Genomic DNA, 19,567 nt, shown 5'->3' on the forward strand with positions numbered 1-19,567 from the left:
ACAGTACATTTGCATTCACAAACTCATGCTTGTATGTATTGTACTTTTATTCTTTAATTGATTTAATTTACACAAATTATTACGTTATTAAGGGAAAATGTTCTGAAAATTAAAATAAAAATTCTTAATGGTCCTTAAATAGGCCTACATTTCATAAAATTAATCTACTTATTTTCCTATAGTTTCTTTTGTATTTCTCTCTTGGGAAATATGCTTCATTGTGTTTTTTTTAATGCAAAACATATTTTGTTAAATATTTTTTTATTTAAATGTTTGCATTGTGGTATATTTATCTAACGCATATCTAACATATATATCCTAAAAAAATTGACTATATATATATATATATATATATATATAATTTGTATTTTTTTTTTTATATATATATATAAAAAAAAAATTTGTGCCTATATATATCTATCTCCAACTTTGTGGTGACATTATCCCATTATGTAAGTGTGTGCGTTTCTTCTGGTGTCTGTAACTTAAAAATCCAAGAGTTTCTTCAAAACTAAAATACAAAAAGCATAAAAGAAATTTAGTTTTGAAAAGAAATTCCATCCTAAAGCAATCAAAAGAAATTTCACACTTTTTACTTGTCTTTGCATGTGTGTGCACATGCTTGCGTAACATAACATCCACTCTAGCCTTGAATTTTCATAGTTTCAGGATCAAAGCTCACAGCCTTTGGCCTGATGTCCACAACCATCCCACTCTTATAATACACTTGGTTTTGTATATATGGCGTATCTTTGTGTGTGTGTGTGTTATTGTTGTTGTTTGTGTTCTTGTGCTTCAAGTGTTTTCAACACTCCGTTTCTCCCATACAGATTCTCTGTGTTTGGCCTTGGCTCTCGGGCATACCCACACTTTTGTGCGTTTGCCCACGCAGTGGACACGCTGTTCGAAGAGCTTGGTGGGGAACGAATTATGCGCATGGGAGAGGGAGACGAACTCTGCGGCCAAGAGGAATCCTTCAGAACATGGGCCAAGAAGGTCTTCAAGGTATTGTCCTAAGCAAACTGTGGGCTGCAGTCACTACCTTAAATGTATCGTTTGTTTTTGTTTATCATTGCTTTTGACAAAAAAATTAACTACACTGAAGAATGTGATACATTTGCAGTTACTTCCAACAGCTTTGTGTGAGGAACAACCCAAAATGTATGACATTCTGCACAAGTAGTATAGACTACTTTTATGGTGCTTTTTTGGGGCTTAACAATCAATGATTGTTTATTTGAAGAAAAAAAAAGTATACATTTTTGTAACAAAAGTAAATAATGGCAAAAATGTTGGGGCCAGTTATTCTTTCAAAGATCTATTTAGTCGTCCGGTTGATTCAGTCATATTCATTTTTTACTTAACCATATAAAAGCTACTGTATCCTATTTAATATGCAAATTGCTAAGACCTGTTTACTTGCATACCTTCTGCCTTCTGATTGATAGATACTTTTTCAAGTCAAGTCACCTTCATTTGTATAGCGCTTTATACAATACAGATTGTTTCAAAGCAAGTGCTAAACAGGAAAATGATGCATTTGCCTGTTGTTCAGCTGAAGCTGATTCAGTTCTGTTGTAAAGATCATCAATTATTAGTTCTCTTTTCGTCTATTAAGCAGTTCTGAAAAAATAAAAGCTCAGTTCATAGAACAGCTTTAATATTGTTGAATATTAAGTTTTAGAATTAACTTTTAGTTAGAAAGACCTTTTAGTATAAACTATAAAGTATTCATTCTACTTTTTGGCCGTATAAATATCCGCAACTGCTCTAAATTGAATATTTTTGCTTGGTTTGGGCTTCTGAATAAAATTGAGGTGTTTTTTTCCATATTCTCCTATATCATACTATATGAACCATAAATAAAATGATGCATCAAATATGATACTCCACAAAAACACACACATGCAAACTTTGTTTTATGGAACTTGAAATGGACCTTTTCCATTTTTTTTAAAACTTTTTTTATTATTTTTATTATTTCATATGTCTGGCTTTACAGGGTTAAATAAAAACCATTTAATTTAGATTTTGTTTTTTATATTATTATTATTATTTTGACGTTTTTAAGCCTAAAAAAAGATTTACAGTATATATTTCTTGCACTGCACTTGTACATATGGTTTATGTTCATGATACATCATAAAAAGTTGCCAAGAATCAGTTTTGATCCTTTGTAATCCTTTTTGTCCCAGGCGGCTTGTGACGTTTTCTGTGTCGGCGACGATGTTAATATCGAGAAAGCGAACGATTCATTGAATTGTAACGATCGCAGCTGGAAGAAAAGCAAGTTCCGGATGACATACACGGTGGAGGCACCGACGCTAACGCAAGGTACGTTGCTGCCCTGGTACCTTCCATTTATTAAGGGATGACTCATTTCAGAAAGCCAATAAGCTTTTATCAAATTAAATGATACTTAAAGTCTTCCCCTGCGAATGGCAAAGCTCTTTTTATTTGCCTCAAAATTTATGACGCATGCCAACTGACTCTTGAAGGGACTGCCATTTTAGTGGCTCATTAGCTTGATACGGATTATCTCAGCGCCGTGTTAGCATTACCCAGAGGATTGTAAACACTTCCTTATTCAATTGATTAAAGTGTAAACAATGCATTTAAGGCTTCCATCTGATTTCCTGTCACATAACTTTTTTTACTATTGCATCTAAAGTCCTCTAAATGATCTTTAAACGGGCGGCTCGGCTCCATCATGAGTTTTATAGCAAATCAAGTTGTTGGGCCGCTAAATGATTTTGATTTTTGATTTCACGCAGCAAGTTTTTAACTGTTGATTGGTTTTTGTATCCACTCTCAGCACTTTACAGCATCCATAAGAAGAAAGTTTACGGGGCCAAATTTCTGCTGAGACAGAACCTACAAAGTGCCAGATCGAAGTATGTTTTTGCTAATATTCTGTCCATTTTTTTTATTTCTCAGAATTACATTGTCATGAAAGTCTTTCACATTACCCTTGACTGAGTTTTGCTTTAAATTGGTTGCCAATCCTTCCTCAGCAATTGTTGCCATCAGCATTTTCTGAGAAGCTTTTGCTCTTTTCTATTATATAAATCTATTGAGGATTGGTGTGTTTGGATAGGTTTAAACTGAGTTTTTCAAAAGAATATTATAAAATGCTATTGCTATATTGTTGCAATTGTTTATTAAACCCTAAAAAAGTTAAGAAAATCAATAAGAAAAAACACATTAGGCCTTGATTTCCCTCTATTTCCTTGAAAGCTTGAGTAGTTAATCATTTTACTGTAAAATGTAAAAGAAATGGCAGATAAAATGCTTTGCAATTTCACTTCATTTCAGCCTATTCTAGCAAAAGCATAAATAATCTCTTTATAATCTTTTATAATCTCTTAAATAATGACTACAGCTGTTTCATATTACAATGTTTTCTCACTTCCTGTCTATCAGCCGATCGACTATATTTGTGCGTCTTGATGCCAACAACCACGAGAACCTGAAATACTTGCCTGGTGACCATTTAGGCGTTTACCCCGGAAACAACGAAGATCTAGTTACAACTCTTATTGAAAAACTGGAAGATGCACCACCTGTCAATCAAATTGTGAAAGTGGAGTTCTTAGAGGAAAGAAACACAGCATTGGGTAACTATGAAATGCATGCAAATATGTATTTTCTTGTCATAATAAAAACATGCAAATATCTGACACTAAACCAAAATGTAAAGAAATCATATTCAATTTCTAGAATAACAGTCTAGCTTCAAAGCATTTTAACTTACCAAAATAACTTGTCTTTCAAACTTCTGCTTTGATATCTAATGGAAAATGACAGAATCTACATAAAGAAATGATCTGAAATGACCATATAAGTCCAAATAAGTCTGCCAGCCCCCCAATCAAACATTTTTTCCCTTTGAACACAGAGGAAAGGCTTTCTCAATATGCCATTGTCTGCCGAACAGTGTGTTCTTCAGGTGTTCTGGTGTTCATCATGATTCAAGGATCAGGGTAACCTGGTCCATAGTGCTGATCATGTCACATTTACTGTAGAGTGAGGTAGCTTTCAATCATATCACTTACAATAACACTAATATCCATCAGGAGACCATGCTTAAAACAGATCCTGTAGTATATTCTGATGGTTTATAAATTATACAATTCACTCCTCGATGTATGCGCCGACATCATTTACAGTACATCTGCATTCACAAACTCATGCTTAACCTGAAAATGTGTAAAGTGTGCATGCATGTAAATGTATCTTTTTAAATAGTTAAAAATGACAAAAAGTGTTTTTGCTTTAACTTTACTGGCATTATGATGGCTTATTCAATTAATAAATTGAACAATACATTTCATGTAAATGCAATTCTCTTGCATTGTTAGGTTTTTATAATAAGCTGAGCCTTGGTAGTTATCAGTGCAGTGTGCGTGTAAACGCTCACTGTAAGATTTGCATACTGGAAATTATGTCGGAAATTATGAATCAGTTGTAAAACATAATTTAGATACCACATGACAACTTAACATCTACATATAATGTTAAAGAATGAATGCAGGATTTATTTGCTTTGTATTCATTATAATCTATGACAGATCTTTAGAATAGATAGACAATCTTGGGATTAACTTGCGCGCAGGGAAATATTTTGATGCTGGCACGCTATTCTTTGATTCCGTTGCAAATCTGACTGAATCAAAACCATTTTTGATGCCAAATGATGTGCTTTCAATCACATATCTATTAGGGTTTCATCTCTTGTGCTAGAGGCGCTGTCCCATTTCCCATTTGAGCCGTTTCATTCTGTTTGTTTTCTTTTGTTGAAGTTTTTCCTCATCATAAGGTTATTTATCTTGTCTCTGTGCATGAGAAAACTTCTGATTATTTTACAGTTGTCTTCCATTGAAACTACACACCTGGGCCAAAAAAAATGAGACGAGCCAAAAATGGTCTTAACCATTTTAATCAAATATCACTGGGCAGGAATTGCACAAATAACTGTAGATAAAGTAACTTTAACTGTGGCACAGAATAGCCTTCCCCAACTTATAGACAGCTTTTTACAGGAAGAAGAGTCACTGTTTTTCCACTCAATGTTAATGGCTTCAAACAGTTCATGAGTAGTTAAAAATGCCTCACAGTTAATATGAGTTTAATGTGAGACCAAATATTCACTATAGGGTTTAGATCTGGACTCTGACCAGCCAAAACATGATCCTGGTGCCGGACTTTTTCTCAAGCCACTTCTGGGCAGGAGCATTGACTTACTGAAAACAAACCAACATTTGATCATTCTTCTTTAGTTATGCAACTCATGTTTCATTATGATTCATCACTTAACACACAACTTCCCATATTAATTCTATCTTTGATGTCAATGGCTTTTTAAGTAATGCATTTGCTTAAATTTTGCTAATTTCCTGACTAATAATTTGTGGTTAAGACAATTAAAAGCTTAATGTTTAGCCATTTTGGGCTTGGCCAATTTTTTATTTATTTATTTTTTGTTGCCCTATGTATTTGCTTTTCATCTTCATACTGTCCCTATTAATAGGGCTTTGAAGTACAGTAATAAACAGAGCAAATGTTTTTTTGTTTAAGAAATATCGCTCTGGATGCTTAAGGCACAATAACATGGAAATGAAAGGATGCCCCCTTTTTTTTAAGGTGTTAAAGAGATACTAAGTGTTTTTGGTGGTACTGACCTATCATATAGGACCTTATTATCAGTGTCTTTTAAAAGGGTTAGATCAAGTGAGATTTCTTACCCTTCCTTGTTGAGAAATATGTCAGGATGACTGATAACTGGCCAGTGACCTTTACAGAGGGAATATGAGGTTGCTGCAACTCTTTCTTCTTGATCTGACAATCATTACAGATGTGGTCTCATTGAAGCCTGCATTGTGCACAAAAGAGTTATTTTAACAAAAGTAGGTGCGTTGGACACATTATCAGGGTACAGTTCACTTACAAATGAAAAATCTGTCATCATTTACTCATCCACATGTCCTTTTAACCCCATATGCCGTTCTTTCTTACAAATGGAAAAGGCTTTAGGTCTCAAAAAATGATAAAAGCACCATGAAAGAAGTCCAAATGACCTGTACGCTATATTCAAAGTCCTCTGAAGGCATTTAATAGTTTCATCATTTGCATTTGTGAATATCTGAATGTTTTTTACTGTATGGAGAAAGTCAGTCAGGTTTGGATCAACATGGGAGTGCATGGGTAAATAATGACAGAATATTCATTTATGGGAGAACTATCCGTTTAAGTATTGCAGTGTTCAGTGTGAAGTATCTGCTGCTAGTCTAAACCACTGCCTAAATCAGGATTAAAAAAAAAAAAAAAAAAACTTCATATCTGCATTCTTAACCAATCTGAACCTCTTCATCTTCTGCAGGTGTGATAAGCAACTGGACGGATGAGAGTCGTATTCCACCCTGTACCATCTATCAGGCTTTCAAATACTTCCTGGACATAACCACCCCTCCTAGTCCTCAACTATTGCAACAGTTTGCTCCTCTAGTGACTAATGAGAAACAGAGAAAGAGACTAGAGGTGCTCAGCAAGGTAAGAAAACACTGCATGTCTGCACAAACACTTGTGCACTTCTCTATCATGTAAGACATTTATTTGCATCAATACTAAAGCTCAGTAATGATCTAAAACCCATTTTCATACATCTTTTCCATATTAGACAAAAGGCGTCACGTCTCCACATGTGTCCCTGCCTTTTCCGCCTCAAATCGGCAGTAATTTTCTCAGTTTGATAACTTATTACCTCTGAAAATCAACCCCCTCCTCCCCACTTCCTTTTTTCCTTGCTCTCTCACACATGCCTCTCAGTGCCAACACGAAAACAAGGAAATATTTCTCTTTCATTGCTTCCCACTGAAACAATTTTTCGATATGTTGCTAAAAATGGCTGCTTAGTAGTGAGTCATCCATTCTGGTTCAAATGAGTGAACCAGAGGAGAAAGACAAAAGGGTTCACGTCAATGAGGATGGCAACTCCTCACAGTGTCTCTCTGCTTGATTAAAATAAACATACAATTTACTTCTGTATATTTTAATCATTTATTTGGAATACGCTAGCTAAGGTTTGGTTGGTAAGATTTATGAACGTTTTTGAGAAAGTCTCTTATACTCACCAAGCTGCATTTTATTTGATCAAAAATACAGTAAAAATATGGAATATTGTGAAAGGAATTAAATTAACTGTTTTTCTATTTTAATATCTTTTAAAATGTAATTTACTAATGTGATGGCAAAGCTTTTCAGCATCATTACTCGAGTCAATAAGGCAATAATGGTAGAGTTTGTATGAACTAAGTTTTTGGTCCCTTTTTTTGTAGCTTGACAGCTCTAGTAAAAAAGTACTTTTATTGTATAAAAAAGAACATTAAAGAATCATTTATGTTCAAAATATCACATACTGTAGATTAGGAGTGATATGATGTTGAATACATTGTGTCAGAACTCTCTCTTTAAAAAGAGAGATCTGAAAAAGCCCTTTCTGGCTCTGTTTTACACTCATGACTAACACTTTTAGGCAAATTACAGCGTTGACAGTTTTTTTTTTTTTTACTCGCTTCTTGCTGTCAGTTCACTGCTTGCAGAATGTTTTGAACGTTTGCCATTCACTGCCACTCATCCAGAGCTCATGTGCCAAACCAGAGCTACTGAGAACATCATGCTGATGTCATGTGCTTCATTCGGTGTCTCCTCAGGGTTTGCAGGAGTATGAGGAGTGGAAGTGGTCCAATAACCCCACCATAGTGGAGGTGTTGGAGGAGTTTCCGTCCCTCCAGATCCCCTCCACCCTTCTCTTGACCCAGCTACCCCTCCTACAGCCACGGTACTACTCCATCAGCTCCTCTCCAGACCTCCATCCAGGAGAGATCCACCTCACCGTGGCAGTGGTGTCCTATCGGCCCAAAGGTAAACAAAAAAGGGGGGAAAAGCTTTTTCATAGACCAGGAAACTTAATTGAGTGCCTAATTGTGTTCAAGTTTCAGCTTCATATCAGCACTGTACAAAAAAATAGTAAAAATGCTACAGTGTTGGGGGTAATGCATTACAAGTAACAGGAATTACATAATCAGATTACTTTTTCAAGTAACAAGTTAAGGAACACATTACTTTTAAATGACCTTTTCAAATAAATAATGTAAGTTACTTTGTTTTCCTATTTATTGACCTACACCTCTCCTGTCCCCATGTTGAGAGAAATCAGGAGTCGTTGTGTGCGCTGTGTGAACATGATGGTTATTGTAGATCTAGACTAAATGTGAGCAGGCATTTATATCTCACTGGCACAAAAACAGATTCAGTATTTCTCAAAATGAATAAAAACGGTGAAATGCAAACTCAGAATTTTACGCAAACCTGCAATAAATAAATGTTAAATGAAATGTATACTTTATGCATTTAATCTCTCTTGATTAAGCTGTCTTTGTTGCTGACATTCAATGATCCAATTCAACCAGACTGATAAGCAAAATTGACTTGGATAAACATAAAAATTTTTATTGCTAAATTAAGAGTGTTGTTCTTCTTCTCCTGCATCCTATTCTTATGCAATCCAGAATGGCAGCACTGCTGAAAGGTTTGTTTTGAGCTGCGCCCTCTACTGTTCAGGCGTGAATTTGCATTTCCTTCAGCCTGAGCTTATTCATTTCACTTTTAGTGTAAAAGGGCCTTTACATTAGGGTGACCACCATCAAACAAACCAAATGTGGGACGATTACTAAGTTTGTGTGAGACAATGTGGGACATGTTACCAACACTAAAACATAACCCAAACTGTTATATAATGTCTATCTAACTTAATAAAAACATTTGCATTCTGCTTTTCAGCTGATAAAAATACTTTGTTTTAGTCCCTTCCAGAAAACACCATTACATCACAATAAATGTCTTTATTTTACATGTCATTTAAATTCAACATCACTGAGGCCAAAGGCAGCAGGCATCACGCAGATAACTATTTTTCAAACAGTTCTGACCAAGCCCAACTAAAATCCAACAGAATAAACAATGAACAAATAAAATATAAAACAACATGAAATTAGTTCATTGACAGTCTTATAATCAAAAACTTTAATATTTTTTTTAGAAAGGATGTGAATTAAAACAACCACGGCAGGCAACAAGTTGATAAAATCTGTTAAATAAAAAATTTAATTTACCAAATTATCCATTTGTTTTCTGACAGGAAACACATGGAACGAATCACCGCTCCACATTTTGATTGACAGCCGTCACAACCTACTAGTGACCGTGTTTACTCCTTTCTTTTCAACCATTGGATAGGATTTAAAAAACGGCTGTTGTTGTACTTCTGTTAAATATAGGTGAAAACCTACGCCGCAAAAAGAATGAATAAAATGCTTTCTTAAAGAGGCAAAAGAACGCTTGCACGTTTTCTTAATATGATAATTAAAAACCAACAGAATGATGAAAATGTGGGACATTTTCTCAATATGCGACGTGCGGCACAAGGGGTGAAAATGCTGTGTGGTACAACGCAAAGCGGGACGGGTGGTCACCCTACTTTACATTTTTAATATAAAAAACAAGCAGCTCAGCCCATCCCAGGTGAGGAGAAAGTAACACAAAAGTAATGTGTTACTTTGCATAAAAAGTAACACGATTAGTTACTTTTTTAGGGATTAGCACAATATTGTAATGCATTATTTTTAAACATAAATTTCTCTAGCACTGAATGCAATATATTTTATTTATAAATATATTTAAATATTTTAAATATATCAAGCAAAAACTGAATTACTATATAATTTAGAGTAAAAAAACAAAATGCTCAGAGTTCAGTATCTCAAACATATTTTACTAAATTGTTATGGTTTAATTTCACTTAAGAAATTATATTATTCTGCAAGCACTTTAGAATCAATTTTTGAATCCATTTTAGAATTTTTATTAACTAAAGCAAATTTTAAAAACCTTCTATGCAGTAGGTTTTTAAATTGTTCTTTTATAGTTTTTTTTAACTTGTTACTGACCATGAAAATAGCCAAGGAAGCTGGCATGGTGTTAAAACACTAACCAACCAACCAACCAGCTGTTATTTAGTTCATGTTTATTGCATTATTTTAGTGCCTCGTGTGTTGCACTGACTGATGGTGTTTTTGTCTTTGATCGCATGACACTGTGAACATTTATACACATTTTCTATGAATCTGATCTGATGAATCTGTTTTACCACCTGTATTATGGTGATTAAACACAGTTGCAGTTTTTATCCGTTTTTAACAGGATATTTTTTAGAGTGAGATGTAAAATTACTTATAAAAAATGATTTCAGAAAAAAATAGATAAAAATAAATAAATAAGTTGATGTACAGTGTATATATACTCAACATTAGCTATTGTCTAATTTTATTATATTCCATCAAATTCCATATATATTCCATCCATATATTTTGGATGAATATGATGAGAAATGTTTGAGTTCATATTCGGATATCTTGAGATTGCAGATTTTGTTATCTTGGCCGATCTGAACACACCAAACATTAGCAAACTCATATTAAACTGTATAATAAAAATGATATTTTTGTTAGTTTGTGTTTTTTTATATATCCATACATAGAGATACACTGATGTAATAAGTGATTCGAGCAGTCTTTCAGAGACCCTCTCTTTGATGAAAGCTAATGGTTACCAGTAAACATATTTGAGATGCATGTTTGTACCAGGTGTCAACAGTAATGTATCTCAGCTGATCACTTTAACACCAGATGTTCTAAGCATGTGTAAACAGTGTTAAACGTTTCCAGTGCTTCTTCGTCACTCATTTCAAACTATGAGTGTCACACTAAACAGCCTCTCACTTTCAATAGTTACTATGACATATGGCCTGAAAACTCACATTTCCCCAACAGCGGTATCGTATGAATAATTGGGTGCTTAATAAGAGACTATGAACTTAATTAGCAATTTGACTGAAGTGCCTAATGAATTGTGAATAATCTGTAATGTCAGAAGAGAAACCAGGCTGATTGTCTGCGGTATTAGACTGTTCATCTAATAACTGCTCGTTTATTTTAAAAATAGGGATTACATCAAAATTAAAAGATCAAATTAATTCTAGATCTGCTCATTTGCTGTTAAGCCTTTTTTTTTTAACACGTGCAAAAGAGAAACCGTGATCTAATCTCTTTTCCACATTTTTAATGCATTGTAAACATGTAATTATGTGCATAATGGCGTAATTGGTGGTTAAAATATAGCAATTTCACTCCATTTGAAGCAAGTGATGTCAGCCCTGTGCAGTCCTGAATTGCCAGGCGCTAGATCAGTGTCAGAGGGTGTCAGGTTAAAGGATTATGCGTTTTATTCCGGATAGATGGAGAGGGTCCTGTACACCATGGAGTGTGTTCCTCCTGGCTCAACAGCTTGGAAGAAGGTGATACAGTGCCGTGCTTTGTCAGAGGGTAAAGCGTTTATACACTTCTCAAATATGTCCACTGAGGGTAGTAGTTTTCTTGTGGATTTGATGGAATCAAAGGATGTATTTTGTGTTTCAGGGCTCCAACGTTCCGTATGCCAAAAGACAGCCAGGTTCCGTGTATTCTGATTGGCCCAGGCACTGGAATTGCTCCATTCAGAAGCTTCTGGCAGCAGAGACTGTATGATGTTGAAAATAAGGGTAGGCTTTTGATTGCTTCGAAGTCTAAATTGTGCTTCTAAATGTACAGATCTGATAAAGAAAAGCATCTTTTGTTTGAATGATTTGTTAATTTGTTATTTAATACATTTTAACATTTATAGGTGTTCTAATTTTTGTAGAACATTTATTTATTTTTGTCATTTGTTTTAATTGCTTGAATACAAACTCAGAATTAAATTTCCTAGCATTGTTTGGTTAATTTGATATATAATGCAGTGACATTCCATAATTTTTTATAGAATAAAATTAAATAAAAAGGTTATTTATTTATTTATATTCTAAATTTAATTTTAAATATATAAAAAATAAATATGTTTTAATTCACCAGGAATCAAGGCATGCCCCATGATCTTGGTTTTCGGTTGTCGGCAGTCACAGATTGACCACATTTACAAGGAAGAGACCATCCAGGCGAAGAACAAGGAAGTGTTTAAAGAGCTTTTCACCGCATACTCCAGAGAGCCTGGCAGACCAAAGGTTAGAATATGATGCCTTGGAAAATATCACTGAGGATATTTCAAATCCATTTATACTCCAGCATTAGTGAAGGTTTAGCTAGATTGCCCATGTGAATCATGGAGATTAATGTGAAAATGAAAATGGACCTTTTGGGGAAAAAAAATCTCAGATTTTTCCTTTTTTTTTTGTTTATTCCGTGAGCAAAGCAAAGGCTTTCTGACTGAACAAATAACAGTGGAATAAATTACTCGCCCTCATGTCGTTCCAAACCCGTAAGACTTTTGTTAATCTTCGCAAAACAAATGAAGATCTTTTTGATGAAATCTTGAGAGATTTCCTTTCCTCCATTGACAGCTACACAACGACCACTTTGATGCCTCAAAAAGTTCATAAAGAGATTGTAAAACTAATCCATATGAATTGAGCGGGTTAGTCCAAATTTTCTGAGGAGACTCAATCACTTTATATGAAGAACAGATTTAATTTAGTATTTTATATACATATAAACATTCATCAACTCACACATCAGTTGTGGTAAACAGAAGCTCAAGCATGTTCGCTTGACGTGCGAGAACCAATGAGGTTCATTCTCGTGTTACGCAGCACGTTTGAGCTTCAGCAAGAACCAATGAGGTTCATTCTCGTGTTACGCAGCACGTTTGAGCTTCAGCAAGAACCAATGAGGTTCATTCTCGTGTTACGCATGTCAAGCAGATTAGGTTGAGCTTCTGTTTATGTTCGCTGATCAATATATAATATGTTAATCTATTCATCGAAAAAAGCGACAGTTTCTTCAGTTTTTTTTTTTACTAAACCGCTCAATTCATATGGATTAGTTTTACAATCTCTGAAGCATCAAAGTGGGAGTTGTGTAGCTGTCAATGGAGGGACAGAAAGCTCTCAGATTTCATCAGAAAGATCTTCATTTGTGTTTTGAAGATGAACGAAAGTCTTACGGGTTTGGAACGACATGAGGGTGAGTAATTAATGACAGAATTTACATTTTTGGGTGAACTAGCCCTTTAAAGTCGACTAGTCTGTGCAACCCCTGGTTCATAGATGTCTTTTTAGTCCCTTACCTCTTACTTTATATTCTTTTCTCAGAAATATGTCCAGGATGTGCTTCGCGAGCAGCTGTCTGAAACAGTGTACAAGTATCTGAGAGAAGAAGGAGGACATATCTACGTCTGCGGGGACGTCACCATGGCTGGAGACGTACTGAAAACAGTCCAGCAGATCTTCAAACTGCACGGAAACATGACCCTGGAGGACGCCGGCTTCTATATCAGCAAACTAAGGGTTAGATCACACTTTTACCTTCACACTATTGTTAATGGTGCTATTCAGCCATTTATTTAAAACTGACCTTTTGTTTGCAATGGTAAATCAAGTACAAGGTCGTCTGAGAAGTTCCAGTTACTTTTTCAAACTGTTTTCTCCTCTGTCTTGTTGAAGGATGAGAATCGATACCACGAGGACATTTTCGGCGTGACCCTGCGCACTTACGAGGTCACCAATCGTCTAAGGTCGGAGTCTATTGCTTTCATCGAAGAGAGCAAGAAAGACACAGATGAGTAAGTCCTGTTTGCTTATTCTCCATCCGTCCTCGTCTCTCCTTGAGTTGCCTTTGGGGCTATCCATGCTTGTAGGAGGACCTCGTGTTGTGTAGATTACTGTAGATACTGCCTCTGGACCAGCATCACTGAATGCCAGCGGTAACCATAGAGACGGAGGCTGAGAAGAGGCTGCAGAGTAACAGGATTAGTGAGAAGAGAGTGGCTGTGCTATTCTCTGTTTGTGCTCTTACAGATAAGAGCTTGTTCATCGCACACTTGCCCTGAGAGCGGAGGGAGGGAGAAGTGCTTTAACCGTAGCGCGCTTAACTGGCCTTTTCACTGCATGGCCACCGTAGTTCCTGTGAGAGGTGTCGCTTATTTTGATGTTTTATGATGAAAGTCCTTGAGTTGGAGGACGAGAGGTACCTTACAATCTCTCGCCATGTGTCATCTGGTGCTCTGTTGGACAGTGCGCAAAACTGGATAAATGAATATATCACAACATAATTAAATATGATCGTGAAACGTTGCAATTAATGCATCCAAATATTAAATGTGAACGTGATTTAATGAAGCATGAAAGGTGTTTATTATTCAAATTACTTTCATCAAATGCAGATTAATTAATCAAATTAATCACAATTACAGGCCACATTTTCTTACGTAAAATGAAAAAAGAAGAAAGTTTCTTCTGCATTTATTTGATCAAATACAGTAAAAACAGTAATATTGTGAAATATTATTTAAATTTAAAATAACAGTTTTCTATTTGAATATATTTTAAAATGTAATTTATTCCTGTGATCAAAGATGAATTTTCAGCATCATTACTCCAGTCTTCAGTGTCACATGATCCTTCAGAAATCATTCTAATATGCTGATTTTATGCTCAAGTAACATTTATTATCAATGTTAAAAAAATTTTTTAATTATTTGTAAGTCACTTTAGATCATTTCAGTGCATCTTTGCTGAATAAAAGTATGTATCTCTTTCTATCAATGAAAAAAAAATCTAAGTGACCACAAATTTTTGAAGGGTAGTGTATATCATGAATTTCATACTCAATAATGCACTCAATAACTAAAAATACAGTGAATTGTGAGCATATATAAGTTGTGGAATACATTTGTGTTTATGCAAATATTTAATTGCAGTATGATGCATTTGATTTATTATTAATACAAATATAAATTATATTTTTTGATTGATGTACTGTATATATGTTCTCTCTCTCTTTTGAAATCTTTATTTTCTTTCTTTTACAGGGTCTTTTGCTCATAGTCTCATCATCAGTCCATATCGCTGGTTTTTGCTCATAATCGGCCAACCAGAAGCATGATGGGACACCAAGATTGATTCGGGAAAACTGTGCCAAGTTTGTCTTTAAAAAAAAAAAAAAAAAGGTTTTCTTTTTTTCTTTTCTTTTAAATGGAATATTTCGTTTTTCTTTGCTAGGTCTTGTTTGATGTGCTTCTCTATGATCAAAATCTGCATTAATACAACTACCTTTCACTTGAATTTCTGAATGCACTTTTTTGTGTGTCGTTATGCTTTGTCCTCAGTAATGGGCTGCGCGCACTTAGACATGACCTGCCTTTTAAACGTGTAAGCGAGATCAGTGGCTTTCCTGATGTACAAACATGCGTAGATATTGACTTTACCATTCAGAGATGGGAAGTATTTGGTTTGGTTAGTGAGTCTTGAGGTTATTACGCACATTACGATCTGTTTTAATCAAAGACCAAGTCTCTGTCCATGCTAAAAAGAGAGGTTGTGCTAGCATTTACTAAGGGTGAGTCATCTTTAAAAGAGCCAAACACAGATCAAGAGATACCCAGTTCGCTTTCGACTGTGGGGAAAGAGTTAATATACGCCAGCATGTCAGCTGTGTAGCAGATGAGTTAGAAAATCATGCTTTATATATTATCACTTTATTATATTACACCCGAACAAGGATACCTTAAAATATCATCACTTGTAAATAGGGTTGCAAAATTCTGGGAATTTTCAAAGATGGAAACTTTCCATGGGAATTAATGGGAATTTAAAGGAATTAACAGGAATTTATGGGAATAAACGGGAATAAACTGGGAATTTTCAAAGTTGAAGGTTGGCTCTTCATAGGGAACTTAAATATAGTTGAGGAAAGTATATTTTAGCATAATCTTGACTAAAACAAACAGATGCCATTCAAATACACTTGAATATCCATGCCATTCCTCAATCACATGCACATAGCACACTGCTTTCTGCATGGCTATTGAGACCACACCCCCTACTGGCACTGTGCATGCCTCCATCACATGTACAGAAGCCCAAAGCACAAGACTATTGAAGGCACACATTTGAGCCTGTGGACTAAACAAAGTGAAGTAAGTTTTGATGATATTATGGGGAAATATATTTATTAAATGTTTAAATTGCAAATATCCCATACAAATGTGTTCATCTAGTAGATAGCAAGCTGATAAGTTAGATGCTAAATAAGCTAGCATAACTTTATTTACCACATAAGGCAGATGCTAGCTACTAGAGATGCACCGATTACAATTTTCTTGGCCGATTCCGATTTTTCATTGAGTTTGACCTGCCGATACCGATTTTAACCGATTCCGATTTCATTTTTTCTAACCACATTAAGGCACCACAAATATTTATTTTCTATCTTGTCTTTAATAGAACATTTTGCATAGAACAGAAATTTTTTTGAACAGTGTGGGGAAATTAAAATTTAATTAAAATTAAACTAAAAGAAAGCTTATACTGTATATTCTGACTAGTTTACTCTTTTTTTTTTTTTTTTTTTTTTTTATTTATTTATTTTTTTTTTTTTTTTTTTATAAAACGCCATGTAGTACTTTTACCCAAACTGAATAATAAAAACAAGTTTAAATGGGTACATTTTTTCAAAATTTCCAAAATTCCCCAGCTTAACTTCCCATGGAAATTTTCCAGAAAGTTTCCTACTTGTAAATGACTCACTGCTAATTGACGGCACACTGGTTACTGTGCATCTGAACGTGCTAAAGCAGTTTGTCTTATCAACTAGCCCTTAATTATGAAATTAAATATAAATGACATTTAAGAAAAAAATTCTTGAAACACTAAAAACATCTTGCTTTTGAAATTAATTCAGCGAATAAAAACCTGATTGTGGATTTAAAGAAAACAGGTTGGATTTTAAGCTCAATAAACCTAAGATGAGCCCGCTTTTAAATATCATTCAATATGCATTTAAATCAAGCTAACTGTAAGAAAAGACTTCTGGAGTTTTAAAAATCTCTCTAGGCTGGGCTTTTATGAAACGTCCTTGAAGCTCTGATCTTCAGTATCCAGCAGGAATTGACAAGAAAGAAAGAGGTGATGCACCTGTTTTGTATTATTATACTTCTATATCCCTTTTTCCTTGCTTCTCTGAGACATGGCTGTGATGACCCTTCTCTTTGAATCTAACTGAGACCTGGATTTCTTCTTTAGATTTAAGATCAACCGTTGTAGTTGTAGTTTCATATTAAAGGGTAAACGCTTGCAACAGAGAGCAAAAAATCAGTGCCGCGCATAGTTCATTTTTTTTTTGCATGCAATGCCTTTTTGATGGCTTTAAAAGGACGAGTTTCTGGAGATGAATCCTTTAAGCTTCTGATACGTGTGTTCGGTTAGATCTTTGCTCGTTTTGGATTTGCTTGGAAAGCTTTGGGTTATGAGTGGCCTCTGGCATGAAAAATATTATATGAGGTAATTTGATTTCAAGGAGCTTTCTGTTGTCTTTCTGTAGGAGAATATTCTTGTTCTATGTACGCTGTTAACACTGAATGTTTCCTTCCCCGCATTTGGGTTTTGCACCGTTTAAACTCTGTGATTATAAAAAGTCTGGCAAAAAAGAAACACACACATGCATATATTAAAGGGTGCAGTAAATATCTAAATATATATGACAATTTTTTAAGAATGTATTTTGATTATGGGTTTTGATTTGGTTTTGTCCCTCTGAGTTGCTTGTAATATATTATGTGAATATATGAGGTCTAATCTTTACTTGGTTTGGGGGAACCTGAAGCATTATTCTGAATGCATGATGTTACCGTCCTGTTTTTCTCTTAACCTGCACTGTCTGTTTAACTGTTGTGATCGCGCCCTTCCTCTGTGACTGGACGGTGAAGAAGCTTACGGGATTTTGTTTACTGTTTTTGTGTTTGTTCTTTGCTGCTGCTAAAAGAAACTGTTCCGATCAATTTCCGCTGTGAATCTTCTATTGTGGAACTTTGAACATTGAAACATTTGCCATTTTAATGCATATACTGCAAGAACTTTGCATCTACTTAATAATAAAAAAACATTTGTATGTCAAAACTTGAAGTTCTTTGCTGTTTTTTTCTAAAGTTAATTTGAGACATTTGTAATGCAGAAAAGAATATGTGACAATTTGAGTTTAGGAGATTATGGTGTGTCATGTAAAGAGAAAAATGTAATGTATTAATCGCTTTTTTGTTGACAATGTGTGAACGGCTTGTAACAAAACTTAAAAAACACATCCTTCCTTGACTTCCTATGTTGTCTATGTAAGCCTGTCGACAGATTTTTATTAAAAGGACTCGGGACATTTTTTGCTGGGAAAATCAAAAGGATGCGCTCCAGAGAGCCTATTCCATATGACACATGAAATGAATGCTTATACAATGTTCAGGATAATGGCGAAAGAGCTATTCTGTACTGTAATGTCAATGTGTCCTGCGAAGAAAAGGAATTATTTAGAACTATAGTCTCAGTCTCACATAGCCAGATCTATATAGTCTTCAGTTTCAAACATACTTTATAATTAAACCATCATTACTAATTTTAATTACCTCATCTGTCGACATGATGCCAGTGTGAATCCACAAATGTATCATATCCACATCGCTATGATCAGATGCTTTCTTAACTGCTGCTTTCTCACCACTGTCATTGTTGTATATTTATTATGTTATTCAGAGGAAAACGTGCCGCACATAAACGTCTCTCTAAGCGTCGGGATTGTTCATTAGCAGTATATTGCTGCAAAGGTATTTTCAACTTTTTACTTCTAAGAGAAGAACAAAATAGGACCGTTTCAAGAGTTTGATGCACAGACTCAAACTTAAAAATATCTAGGGGGATCTGGAGGAAAAGTGAAGAAGGAGGAGCACAGTTAGAGGTTAGGGCCGAGGCGAATGAATAAAGAGGCGCAGGATTTTTTCGCTTCAGCTGGCCTTACATCAGCCTTCAAGTTTTAAATTATTTAAAGTCCCACTGTAGTCAATTTTATCCTTTAAAACTCATCTTTGATCACCAAAATTACATATTTAAAAAAAATGCCTTAAAATAGCTTGATTGTAACTCTACACACTTGCTTCATTTAGAACATGTGGAACTATGAATATGCAGATTAGCTCCGCCTCCACTCACTCACATCAGCTCAGAGATTCACTCAGTCAATTTATTGAAGTAAGCGCTGCTCAATGGTATCGCTCTTTACAACGTCTGACACATAAAGGTAATTGATATGATTAGCATTTTGCTTGACTATGTTATCAAGCTAATAATGTGTTGCTAATGTTACACAAACTGTTACCGTTCGCATCTCAGTCTACCTTTTCACAATCATCTTAAACTCAGTCATCAGAAACTCTGAATTCAGAACGTCAGTGGAGAAAGGCATAGAGTTCATCATAACATTGTAATATACATCATCATACACCCGATATATTGCTAAATCTACACAATTTTTCATATCAACAGAATTTTTCCAGGATAACCTGGCTTCTCTCACGAGTTCACTGTAATGATATGCGAAAGCCCGCTGGCACATTGACTAGATTGGTTACAAGGTAGTTTGTGATGTAAGAAACACCAGCGATT

At 34.9% G+C, this 19,567-nt stretch overlaps 1 protein-coding gene across 6 annotated transcripts in view; it reads left to right on the top strand.

Moving 5' to 3' along the window:
• nos1 (nitric oxide synthase 1 (neuronal)) overlaps window positions 1-15,206 on the top strand; it is a gene marked incomplete at its 3' end in the record, with an annotated part of 61,012 nt that extends 45,806 nt beyond the window's left edge. For 4 of the 6 annotated variants that reach the window (XM_079870445.1, XM_079870440.1, XM_079870443.1 and 1 more), the window contains exons 18-29: window positions 831-1,005; window positions 2,196-2,334; window positions 2,816-2,894; window positions 3,424-3,617; window positions 6,380-6,549; window positions 7,710-7,920; window positions 11,351-11,438; window positions 11,532-11,653; window positions 12,003-12,151; window positions 13,238-13,432; window positions 13,589-13,707; window positions 14,956-15,206. In XM_079870445.1, coding sequence (XP_079726571.1) covers window positions 831-1,005; window positions 2,196-2,334; window positions 2,816-2,894; window positions 3,424-3,617; window positions 6,380-6,549; window positions 7,710-7,920; window positions 11,351-11,438; window positions 11,532-11,653; window positions 12,003-12,151; window positions 13,238-13,432; window positions 13,589-13,707; window positions 14,956-14,971 — 1,657 coding nt within the window. Of the gene's footprint in view, window positions 1-830; window positions 1,006-2,195; window positions 2,335-2,815; window positions 2,895-3,423; window positions 3,618-6,379; window positions 6,550-7,709; window positions 7,921-11,350; window positions 11,439-11,531; window positions 11,654-12,002; window positions 12,152-13,237; window positions 13,433-13,588; window positions 13,712-14,955 lie in introns of those variants that run through there. The other 2 variants (XM_079870441.1, XM_079870442.1) reach the window with 1 other exon arrangement.
• Between the last annotated feature and the right edge of the window lie 4,361 nt (window positions 15,207-19,567).

Source organism: Squalius cephalus, assembly GCF_949319135.1.
Source record: "Squalius cephalus genome assembly, chromosome: 5".
NCBI classification, from domain to species: domain Eukaryota; kingdom Metazoa; phylum Chordata; class Actinopteri; order Cypriniformes; family Leuciscidae; genus Squalius; species Squalius cephalus.